The sequence below is a fragment of the Phlebotomus papatasi genome, chromosome 3 (genome assembly GCF_024763615.1).
Source record: "Phlebotomus papatasi isolate M1 chromosome 3, Ppap_2.1, whole genome shotgun sequence".
Lineage (NCBI taxonomy): Eukaryota > Metazoa > Arthropoda > Insecta > Diptera > Psychodidae > Phlebotomus > Phlebotomus papatasi.
In genome coordinates this window covers 45,364,346-45,376,848 of record NC_077224.1, presented here as the reverse complement: position 1 = coordinate 45,376,848, position 12,503 = coordinate 45,364,346, and the positions used below count along the sequence as shown (strand labels likewise).

Below are 12,503 nucleotides of genomic sequence, written 5' to 3'. Positions count from 1 at the left end.
TGAGGCAATTGTTTAGAGTTACAGATCCACTTCCTGCAAGAAAAGAGACCAAGAACACCAAAAAGATGCATTAAATGCCTCTCTTTAATAACATTCATCTTTGCAAAGTTTTATGATTTTAATACTAAAGTAAAATTCTGCATTATCGATTTTTCTTTGTGTTGGTTTTTGTCTTGACTTTTAGAACCTGTCAAGAGAACGAACACAAAGAAAAGTCGATAATACATAACCACTTGAGACCAGTCATGTGCTAAAAAAATTATCAGGAGAAAATTTCCCCTTCTCATGCTTTTTTACAGAACTTCACTGTTCTCAAGTCCTGTATTATCGAGTGTCCTTTACGTTGGTCCCTATCCCGACTGTTTTCCCCAGTCCTCGCTGTGTTCTAAAACCACCAAAAAGTTGAGACAGGAATCAATACAAAGCAAGGTCGATTATGTAGAACCATTTGAGAACAGTAAAGTGCTAAAAAATGTTCAGGAGAAAGATTTCCCTTTTTCAATTTTTATTGGAAAAAAAGAAAGAAAAGTGTTTTAGCTAAAGTAATAATTTATTGTAGAAATTGTTGAAAGTTTTTTGTTTAATTGCTGTAAAGTTGTCTAAAAGTGTGTAAACTCAGTTATCTATGTACCCAGGAAAGACATCATCCTTGTCCCCAATCGAGACAAAGTCCCAGAAAAAGTCTAACATTTTGGACCACTGAAGAAGGTGCGTAAAGCATCGAAAGCTCTGGGAAGAAAAGAAATTTTTACTCTGGGCTGAACCTCCTCCCATGCGACGATCACCGGATTTTTTCATTAAGTTAATATCAACGTCGGTTCCCTACATTCTGTTTATTTGAATAGCATCATAACTAATTTCAGTCAAATTTTCATTCGATGTTGCGTGGAATTTTTATTTACAACCGATTTATTTATTTTCTTTTCCAAAATTGAAAGGCTTAATTATTTCAATAAATGGGTAATGGTGCTATTTCAATGAAAAATGGAAAAGGGAAATCCTTCTCTTAAATTTTTTTAGTACTCTACTGTTCTCTAGTGTATCTGCATTATCAACTTTTCTTTGCGTTGGTCCCTGTCTCGTCTGTTTTTTTTATTATCGACGTGTTCTAAAACCATCATACACTAGAGACAGAAATGAATACAAAGAAAAGTCGATAATGCAGATGCATTTGAGAACAGTGTAAAATCGCTTGTAAATAAAAATTCTGCACAACAGCGCCTAAAAATTTGAAATGAGTAAAGGTGCTACTCCAATGAAAATTGAAAATGAGAAATCTTTCTCCTGAACATTTCTTAGTACTTTACTGTTCTCAAATGGTTCTACATAGTCGTAATTCCTGTTTCAATTTTTTGATAGTTTTAGAACATATCGAGGACTGGGACAGTCGAGACAAGGGACCAACACAAAGAAAACTCGATAATACAGACAGAAGGGCTTGAGAACAGTAAAGTGCTAAAAATAATGTTATCATTTTTCATTTTAATAGCACCATTAGGTCCATTTAATTTACTTTTACAAAATAAATAAATAAATAAAAATAGAAAAAAAAATTAAAAACAATTTTTTAGTCTTCATCAAAATAAAATAAAATACAATTTGTTCCTAATGTAAGAAATCCCGTTCTTTACAAATTTCTCCAAAAATTTGTAAAACAGGAAAATAATAGAACTTATTTCATTCAAGCAAAGATTGTTTTAAATATTTCAATAAAAAAAAAAGAACTGAGTTAAAAAATAAAATAAATTAACTAGATTCTTTTATTGGGTATTAAGAGGTCATTCTCTTCGTTCTTCGTGAATAAATAAATCTGCAATCTTTCTTGCGAATGTAACGGCTTATTTTAAATGACTAGAAATTTACTGTTTTCGAGATTAGATTTTGACTTTTTTTTATTTTAGGAAATTTGATCACTTTTAACTGCTCCAACTCCACGAGAGAGCAGTTTTCACAATCCACTTTTTTCAACTTCTCACCATTCTGGCTTCCAAACGATAAGAGATATCAACTTACGGTCTTCGGTGACCCCCCACACGTTAACACGTTCTAGCGAACCAATTTATCTGAATCACTCCCCACCCCTTCCAACCCTCCAAAAACATGACTGGTGATTTCGTTCATTTTTGGAAATGTTGAACATTTCGTACTTTATGACCTCTACAGACTAGTAAAAATTTCTTTAAAAAAAGCCTTTTTAAAGAAAATTTCCCCTATCCTTGTAGGCAGAAACGTCAGAATTTTTTTTAAAAAAAAAAGGCATTTGTTTTTACGAAAATTGCCTCTAATGTGTAGACAGCATTAGACACCTATAACCGGAAAAATCGCCATCTTAAATTATTGAAGGTCAAAGGTTAACCACCATGGAGGGCCTAATTTTTAACAGATTTGGATAAATTTGAACTTTTTTGAAAGATCTTTTATTTCTGAACCCGACTGCATCGGTCACAATCGGTGATGGATCGGGAAAGTAACGGTAATAGCCTTATTTTAAAAATACTGTTTTTCGCACTTTTTCAGTCTTTTGACCTATATAAAATTCAAACGGTAAGAGATATCAACTTCCGGTCTTCGATGACCCCTTTTCAAATGACATTACCTCAAACCTAAAACCCTTAATGTTTCCCCCTCCCCTTTCATGCCTTCCCCATCCCTCAAAAATATGTCAAAAATGAGGTTTTTCTAACTTTGCAAAAAATTGGCCTTGACGATTTCGTTCATTTTTTGGAAATGTTTTGGAGGTAATCCAGCTGAACATTTCGTCCTTAGACACCTATCACCAGAAAATTCGCCATCTTGAATTATTCAAGTTCAGGAAACCTAATTTTCACCCGATTTGGTCAATTAATTAATTCAAAGGTTAATGATTTTTTGAAACCCTCTTCTTTAACAATTTCCAATTTCAAGTTTGTTTTGTGGTAATTTATAGACAAATTTAATTCGACAATAATTTATGTGCACTAGAGAAATTTGCGAGAAGGAATATAAGGCAGAGCTCCTTCTCGGGAGTTAGAGCAGCTGGCAAAACCTGGACGCTTTGCCACCCCTTTTGTGCACTAATTGATGAAAAAGCCTTTTAGGTTTTTTACAGTCAATTTCAAGGTTTGTCGCAGCAGGGAATCGATATCGGACTTGAGGATCCGTCGTACAATGTCAAAAGAATGGTTACTTAGGGTACTTTTATTGAATTTTTGGTTTTTTTGTATAGATGATAAGACTGACCAATCCGTGAATTTTTTCTTCAAATTTTTACTGCTCAAACTCCACGGAAAGTGCAGTACATAAGGTAAATTAAGCTAATTCAAAACCTGTTCCAAATGGAAAGTTTTCGATACTCCAAATGGAAACATCATTATTTCTCATGATAAATGCAGTAATAAATTTTTATTTATTATTTTCTATACTTCAGTTTCATTATTCCTAGTTAATTTTGCTCCAAATAAAGCGAAAATCAATTCATATTCATAAATTTTAATTCATAAATTTCTCAGAAAAATTAAAAGTGTACCTTTACACCATCGAATTTTTCATCTATCAACCATGTTTTCTAATGAAAAACACAATTAGGCTGATTGTTCTTTATTCGTTTTTTCCTACATTTGTGTAATATTTTTGCCAGTAAGTATTATGTGAAATTAAGTGCTAATCTTTATTGTTAACGGTACATGAAGTTTTCAAATGAAATAATTACCTATTTCGTGAAGAAAAAGGGTTTTCTGAAGTGTCTGCTAATGCTTCAATAGGAAACACCAGAAATATGATTTTTTGGAGAGATTGTCTTATTGTCTCAGATGGGAAAGGAGAAAACACTAAGAATAAGAACAAATCTTACATTCAAGCGCAACTCAACAAGGTTTTGGAAGCCTTTCGTTGCGGTTTCACTTACACTGTCTGTTTCCAATTAGAAAATTTCCCTTGTCTCCATTTGGATTAATTTGTTTCCAATAGAAGCATTTTACACTCGCGTATTTTTCTTGTGTTTAAGAAGTTTTCAAATTATATCTAAAGAATTTTCACTAAACAGTAACATTCTAGAAGAGTCAAGGAGCAAATTTATGTAATTCTCTTTAGAAAAAATATGAACATATGTTGAATCTTCTGTCAAAATTAAAGAGTCTGGAAATGGTTTTGGATTAGGACATTTACCCTACTCCCGCGATTTTTTTCACTCTCAAAACTTCCATTTTTCTCAACAAATCTTCACATTTCAGACGATTTCTATGTCGTTACGCTATTTGTCTGTCCGGCTTTCGTCAGCTCTAGAGGCCAAACGGTTGAAGATAGAGAATTGAGACCTTCGAGTGACCCCCCATAAGTCAACCCTGGGACTGTTAACATGAACCACATTTTCCCCTTACCCCTCTAAAACCATGTTTTTTAGGATTGCTCAAAACACTTCGTGTGATTTTGTTTTCCAAAAATACCGATGAATCATTCCTAATAATGGTTTTTCAGGGTCGAAGATTAACAAGGCTCTAAAGAGCGTATTTCTCATCCGCATTGTATAATGTTTGGGCTCGTTAGAAAGGTCTAGGAATTCCTTGCAAGTCTGAACCGATTCCAATCGGTTATATACCGATAAGTAATTTCTGTCCGAAAATTCGTTCCATTAGGGTAAAGTAGTACAAGTTGGACAATGGTACAATTTGGACAGGGCTTTTTTCTTGATAAATTTAGTACTTCATTTTTATTTGTATTATTTGGTTCCTTGTGCTTAAAAAAAATTTAGTACTGTATTTATCCAGAAAAAATCCGGCCCTGTCCAACTTGTACCGGCGAATTGTCCAACATTGTATTAACTTTACCCTACTCAAAACTATTTTAGGGGATCTTTTGATTTGAGCATTTGAGTGATTTATGAATCGGTTGAGAACCGGCAAACAGTGAATGATACGAAACGAAAGTATTTTTGAGGTAGCACATAAGTCACGAATTCGAGCACTTTGCAAAGCCTAAGACGCTTTGCCACCCCGTTTTCCTGCAAAAAAAATTAAATTGCAATTGACTTACCCTTGAGATCGATTCCGCACTCACTGAGCTTTGTACTTCCTCGGATCACGCAATTCTTCAGCGTCAGTTTAGCCTGATCCTGACACACAAATCCGTACTTGACATTTGTGCAGTCAAAGACGATGTTCTCAAAGGTGAATTCACCATTGCAGATGATCAGGAAGTGATCCTGGAGCTCTGAGCAAATCACTGGAACCAGAGTATTTTTGCAGTCGCTGAGTGTCATTCGTGGGACATTCTCCAGCCTCTTCACTCCACAGATGGAACCTTGGCTGTTGAAGTATTCCCGGAAACTGATGACATGCTTCCCGGAACCGATGTGAATTTTGTCACTGGCGTTGGAAGTCATCAGAGCTTTTTGGAGACTGAAGCAGAATCTCGTGGAATCGATGTTGCTTACGAGTTTGAGAATCTCTGACAGTTTATTGTTGGATTCTGTGACAATGACGCTCTTGTAGTTCTCGAGAATTTCCAGATGAGAATCTTCATAGATTTCCCTCAGGTTCCCATCCTGAAGCATTGCAAGTTTGCTCCGCAAGAGATTTATCTGGGCATTTATTTTCACTAGAACATCGAGCTTATTGGGAATTTCTTCGCTGGGCTCCTCTTCCTGGACAATCTCTCGGATTTCACTCAAACGATGCGTCTCAACGAGAAGTTCTCTGATATGGGCAGCCGTTGAACGTCGAATCTTGCCAGTTTTCATGTCACACAGCATTTGGAGGCGCATGAGGACGTACTTGCTGAAATAATCCTGACCATCGTCCTCTTCGATGTCCCATGGAAGCCAAATGTACGTGAGGAAGTAGCGAAATGCATCAGCAGCTTCAGCAGCTTCATCAGCCTTGAATTGCTGATCTTTCTGCTCAACTCCCACCCAAAGCTGCTCAATGGGTACTTTGTACTGCTTCTGAAACATCTCACTATCCTCAAAATCATCGTCATTTGTGACGAATTCTGCAATCCCCGTGGTAAAGTCCACAGAAGTCACAGTTCCCGGAAGATGGAAAGGATAGTTTATATTTAGTCTTTCGCAGCGATATCGTGGGATTTTCCACAGGCCTTGCCATTCTGGAAATAAAGGACTGTGAGACACGATGAAGATGAACGGGAAATTTGCCAAATCTTACCGGCTACATCAAAGAATTTCTCCAGGAAAATTAGCCACTCAACACGAACGCGCGATGTGGGAAGAGGCTTGCCAGCTCCATGAAAAACCCTCTGGATTTCATGGTATCTTTCTTCGTAGGTTTTGCTGAACTCATAAACTTCCATTCTGACTATCACGCACTAATTTCCTGGACAGAATCAGAAATATTTTGGCGTCTGTAAACACGGAAACGGTCGAGATTTGCTCGGATTTTGGTTTCGCCAGATTCGCCGTAGTTTTATCCAGCAAATTGTGAGGTTATGTTTTTTGTTTTGATGGCCCGGCTCTCTAGCTAAGGATTAGCCACGGTGATTTTTCTCATTTTGCAAATTTCTTTAAAAAAAAAGTTTAACAAAATAGTAGTCCAAAGATTTTGAAATGGCACAATCAAGTAAAGAAAATGATTCAGATTTTAATTTGGTAATTGACCTTCCGGAAGATGACGAGCAGGAGCAGGAATCAAATGATTGCCAATCAGAGGAACATATTCTACCGGATAGTCCAGATTTAAAGCAGCTTGAAGAGTTAACTGAGTCCATTCCGAAGTCAGCAAAGATCCGAACGCGTAGAAAGACAATAAGTAGTTTTAATGAGGATGGCAACTATGCCAGTAGCATCACCGAGGCGGTGAAGCTGCGCACCAGACGCAAAAGTGTCCACGTTAGAGAACTAGCGCAAGATGATGGGGATTGGGTGTCAAATGCAGCAGAACACAAGAGGAAGCTCAAGGAACGCAGAAAGAGTATAGCAATATCCCGGTGCACTTCTCCGGAACCCCGTCCTGCCAAAATCACGAGAAGGCGCAAAACCATGTATCCCGGGGAAATAGTAAATCAATTTGAGGATGAGGAATTTGCAAACCCAAAACTCGATGATTACATTGATTTTTCGAACCGGAAAGTCGAGACATCGTACCCTAAAAGTACCAGCAGAAGAAAGAGTGTACTGAAGCCGATGGATACTGTAGTGAAATTCGAGAAGATTGTCTCTTACAAGAATCCCACGATTCCCCATCACTCCAAGTACAGATTGACCATGAATGCATTCAACAAGATTACAAATCCCAACGAGCACATGATGAGGCGTTTGGCTTGTCTCAAGGTAAGACATAAGGATTCTTTAAATTTAAATTTAATTATTTCGTTTGAATCCCAATTTCTTTTTAATTTTTTCTACCTCTTCCGAAAATTCTCTTAATTTTTAAATAAAGAAATGCGCTAGACAGACCAAGGGCTTTATCAAGGGCAAAAGCCTAGGCCCACAGTTTAATCAAAGTTTTTCTGATCTAAGGGAAACTTTTAGGCTTCCCGACTGACACTTTAATAAGTACTTAATAAGCACTTAAATAGTCCTTAATAATTTTATATAATGTCTTAATTTAAAACTTGTGACTTAGGGCCTTGACAGACCTGAGGATTAGCCGAGAGACGGCTTAGTGTAATAACATTAGAAATAATGGTTAAAATACATTTCCATCATTTTCCACTAAGTAGTCTCTCGGCTTATGTCGTAAGTGTCTCTAGGGCATTACATTACCTCCTCATTAGAATTAAGCCTTTGAATCAGCCCGGTAAAAATGATGGGGGAAGTGGTTAGCGTTTGAACGTCGTCAGATTTTTAATATTGCAATTTTTAATTTTTTTTCTAAAAATTGTTTTTTTTTCAATAAAACAAAATAGATTAGCATTATATTGAAAAAATTATTAGAACTGTTTTTTTTTGGCTTTAGGAAAAAGAAAAAAAATAATATTCAAAGACTGACGACATTCGAAGGCTGACCAGAAGGGGAATTCTGTAATTTTCGTGTAGATTTTATTAAAAATTCAATGAATTACATTTTAGAACTCATATGATATGACAAAAAAAAAGCTCGATTGCCATTGTTGTGTTTCGAACTCGCGCGTGACAATGCCACGAAAATTACAGAATTTCCCTACAGACCACCCTCCCCTATGCATTTTTTATTTAATTCCAAAACGTCAAATCAAGCTTCAAAAGCTCATCTGCAACTTAACTTCGCATAATCATAATCGGTTCATAACCGATTGGAACCAGTTCAGTTTTATAGGAAATTCCAAGACCTTTATACAAAGAGCCCAAACACAATCCCATTCGCTTGATAAATGCGCCCTCTAGTGTCTTTTTAACATTTGACCTTGAAAAATAGTTATTAGAAATGATTCAACGGTATTTTCGCACATGGTCAAATGTCCGGCTGGGTAATCTCTAAATCATATCCAAAAATGAAAAAACTCGGACGACACGTTTTAGAATAATCCAAAAACATGGTTTTGGAGAGGAAAGGGAGGGGTGGGGGAAATGAGGGGCATGTTAACGATCCTTGGGTCGACTTATGGGGGGGGTCCCCTGAAAGTCCCAAGTTGCTATCTTTTACCGTTTGGCCTCTAGAGCTGGCGACAGACGGACAGACGGACAAACAGCGTGCCGACATTTCTCAGTCAGAAATCGTCTGAAACGTGAAGATTTGTTGACAAAAGTGGTTTCCGGGGCTTGGAAGGTGGAAATTTTGAGGGGCGGTGGATTAGAGGGATTATGTACTGCTCTCTACTTGAAGTTCGAGCAGTAAAATGAATTGTTCGAAGCTTAAATCGTCCGACGGTAGTGCGCTTATCCCTACACCGGTTTAAGGTAAAGTATCCTCGAGTCGACCGCCTCTCGACTCGACCACCCTGGGTTCCTTAAGTCGACCGGTGGAATTATTTATGCAATAATATTTAGCGAATGGTTTAACATCATTGAGTAAAATTATCTCATAAATAATACGAATCCGTTGGAAATTTGTAAAAAAAAATGACCATTAAAGACTGAAAGAATAATAAAAATGCGAAGCGTGAAAGTAATTTCTTAAATAAAAATTCGCAATTTTCCAGTAAATTATGGCATGCTTCTTGACCTTCTTGATATCCTTAACTTCTTTCTTAAGGAATTATTTCAATTATTACCCTTAAAGATTACTAGAAAATTTAAATTTTTAGTCTAATCGCGAGACACGGACTTTATATATGTTACTGTGCATCAATTTTAGTTCTATGATTAAGTTAAATATTAATTTTGAGTCTTAAAATTGAAGGTGTATTTAATATATGATGTTCCACAATTCGACCGGTCGACGAATCATAGTAGGGGAAAGTGCCCATGCTTGATACCATTGGAAGCTTCGTAATGACTAAATTTTTCCCATGTTTCTCAAAAAACGTGACTCCGCAATATATTTTAAAATCTGGCCACTTTCCCATAGTTTTTAAAATATGGTTGCGATGAGTCACATATATATTGTAAAACATAGAAAAAATAGTCATTACGAAGCTTCCAATGGTATCAAGCATGGGCACTTTCCCCTAAGTGAAGTTTTTTTCACTGAAATATTGTTCTATTTTGCAGCCATTCCTAAAAGGGTGTTTTCCTATTTTATTTTAATAAATTCTTAATTTTAAATGTTGTCCGTGAAGTATACAAAAAGCCTAAGTTCAATTAATTACTTTAAAGCTTTGTAGTTTATTTAATTTTAAGGAAAAATGGGTGGTCGAGTAAAGGAACACTTCGCATTTTTAAAACATTTTATGTTTTTTTTTTTTCTAATTTCAATTTATATTTCGGCCAAATGAAGTTCACAATTGGATGGATAACGATCTATTCTATAGTTTTAGGTAAAAACCTTATCAAAAAATACAAATTATAACTGTTTTTTCATGAGTTTTTCACAAAATCAATCCTTAAGTGGTCGACATAGGGTACTTTACCTTATTAACGATTAAATTCATTCGCAAATCGAAAAACAATTTTGAATTAGAAAATTCGCTAAGAAGTAACACACTTACACGCAAATAAAAAGGGATAATCGAGAAAAATAAATCAATTACGATTATTTGGCCAATTAGAAAGAATTGATAAGAGATTGACTTGTTAAAAAAAGTCTAGAACTTTCCAAAAACAAAAAAAAAAACAAAATTAACCAAATCAGTTAAAAAATGAGCCCTAAAAAGTGATTGACCTTTGAGCTTCAATCTTCGTCCGGACTATACCTCTAAAATGTATTCGAAAATCATTGAAAAAGCTTGGGCCAATTTTAGGAAAAACAAAAAAAATGGTTTTATTTGGTGTGGGGGAAGTGTAAAAAAGAAGCTTCTGGAAATATTGTTTTTTTTTATTGGGGATCACCGAAGACCGGAAGTTGATGTCTTTTCGTTTAACCTTCAGTCCAGAGCTATGAAAACTTGGAAAAAAAGTCAATTATACAACTGCTCTCTTTGAGTTCGAGCAGTAAAAATTTAGAAAAATTTTGATTTATTTATTTTCGAGACGTTGAATTTATTCAAAAAAAAAAAAAACATTCGAATAACGAAACAGAGATCTCTCAATTTGTTTCCCAATTATCGAAATACGTAAGCAAGCCCTACTTTCTAAAATTAAAATTTTAAAAATTTTAAAAATTCAGTCGTTTGGATCTAATTTTCGGAGACCTTATTTAGAAAAAATTACTTTGCGTTATTAATCATTTTAAATTCGTATGAAGTCAAAAACCAAAATGTTTCCTGTTATCAGGTGAGTTAAACACGTACTTAAACGAAGAATTTTTGAAAAAAAAATAAAATTTGTATTGGGAGAATTTTATACGAAAAAATACTATATTCGAGGTATTTCACAAAACGTCTCATCTTGTAAAATAAGTAGTGATCAAGGCAACAAAAAATCCTTCGTTCGAGTTTAAGTTTAATAATCCGTCTGCCAACAGAAAATTTTTCTTTTTTTTTGACTTCAGATGAAAGTTTAATATGCTGGAGATTTTAATTATTTTTTTTATTGTGTTGAATAATAGAGAAAATATACTGTTTTTCAGTCTTTTTGACTCACGTAACCAATTAGTGAAATTTGACACTTCAAAATTTAAATTCGAATATCTTTTCTCTCGGGAAAACTCTGGTAGTGAGCGCCTGTGGAGGCCTTTCGCACAAAATGTTTTCGATGTTCGAAAATTCAAACAGACCACTCAATTCTGAAAGAAATCTTAGAGCGATAATTCTTTAAAACGACCCCAACTGTTTAAAGGCGAAAGGAAAAAAAATTAAATCAGAAAAAAATCAAGCTTTTTAAATATTTAGAGGATAACCTAACTCTAAATATCTGAAATGTTATCATCAAGATATTTAAACAGCTTGATTTTTTCTGATCCCAATTTTTTTCCTCTCGTCTTTAAAGAGGTGGGGTCGTTTTAAAGAATTATCGTTTTAAGCGTTTTAAGATTTCTCTCAGAATTTAGTGCTCTGTTTGAATTTTCGAACATCGAAGACATTTTGTTCGATAGGCTTCCAGGCGCTCACTGCCAGTGTTTCTCTAAGAGAAAACACATTCAAAAATCGTTTCGAGAGTCAAAAAAAAACATCTTTACCCTCTACGTGGTGCCTAAAGTATTTCCTTTTCGAATTTCGAAATGCTTTAAAACGGTCAACATATGTCTGTTTTCATTTTATTATGTTCCTTGTTCTTATTTTTGGTATTTTGTGAATTTTTAAAGCCTGTAGCGCACTTATGAAAATTCGAAGCTTTGCTTGAATTTTTCGAACAACAATGACATTTTGTTCGGATTTTAGCCGAGACACTTCTGGAAAATCAAACTCCAACTGTTAGCGCATTCAGTACCACTTCCCTTTTAGCCGGGCACTTTTAGATAATCGGTAGGACTCAATTTTGAATTAACTTTCGACGCGATGGGTAGCGTCAATCGTTTAATTTTAATTTTTACTAGATTAATTTTTTGCATTATGAAATATAAAAACCTCTCTTTATAGTACAGTAGAGTCTCTCAAATCTGAATCTCTCAAATTCGAACGCCGTTTGGATTCAAAATGTCAATTGTGAGGTTATGTTAGAAGGTCCGTATTCTAGGTGAATGAAAATCATATTTATGTGCTTCTTCCTGAATGTTTACATACATTATGGTCGTGTAAAATGAAAAGGAAATATGTTAGCATAAAAACTTGCAAGAAAGTACGAGAATTTGATTCAAAGTACAATATAATCTCACACAAATTTCGTTAGTTTTGAAAAAATCGTTCGAATTTGGGAGGTGAGAAATGTCAAAAATACCCCCCGAGCGTTCGAATTTAGAAGACTCTACTGTAATACTATTATGACTGAATAACTCTTAATTAGGTTTTTTTACTCCTCAAAGGTTTTTCGGCAGTATTTTCGAGATGAACTCTCTGTTTTCACCAAGGAGAACAAAGCGATGAAGAAGGCAATGTGAACTTGTAATTTTTTTTCCTCGATTTAATGTTAAGCATCATAACCTATCAGTATGAATAAAAAAACATTTTTATAATTACAA

General features: G+C 35.0%; 2 protein-coding genes across 2 annotated transcripts in view; one reads left to right on the top strand and one right to left on the bottom strand.

Moving 5' to 3' along the window:
* LOC129807953 (protein nessun dorma) overlaps positions 1-6,287 on the bottom strand; it is an 11,209-nt gene extending 4,922 nt beyond the window's left edge. Inside the window, exons 1-2 of the mRNA XM_055857573.1 lie at positions 6,138-6,287; positions 5,008-6,078 (exon numbers count right to left, since the gene is read on the bottom strand). Of these exons, the coding sequence (XP_055713548.1) occupies positions 5,008-6,078; positions 6,138-6,282 (1,216 nt within the window). The 5' untranslated portion in view covers positions 6,283-6,287. The remainder of the gene's footprint in view (positions 1-5,007; positions 6,079-6,137) is intronic.
* A 78-nt stretch (positions 6,288-6,365) lies between these two features.
* LOC129807957 (uncharacterized) lies at positions 6,366-12,503 on the top strand. Its single transcript, XM_055857577.1, has 2 exons — positions 6,366-7,258; positions 12,348-12,503. Exons 1-2 carry the CDS (start codon positions 6,536-6,538, stop codon positions 12,420-12,422), a joined length of 798 nt encoding a protein of 265 aa, XP_055713552.1. The 5' UTR covers positions 6,366-6,535; the 3' UTR covers positions 12,423-12,503.

What these genes read in the sequence shown, in the direction of transcription:
- LOC129807957 (XM_055857577.1), top strand. Translation starts at nt 6,536, where the DNA reads ATGGCACAATCAAGTAAAGAAAATGATTCAGATTTTAATTTGGTAATT. An exon ending in GGCGTTTGGCTTGTCTCAAG is followed by an intron (nt 7,259 to 12,347) that starts GTAAGACATAAG and finishes TACTCCTCAAAG; the next exon opens with GTTTTTCGGCAGTATTTTCG.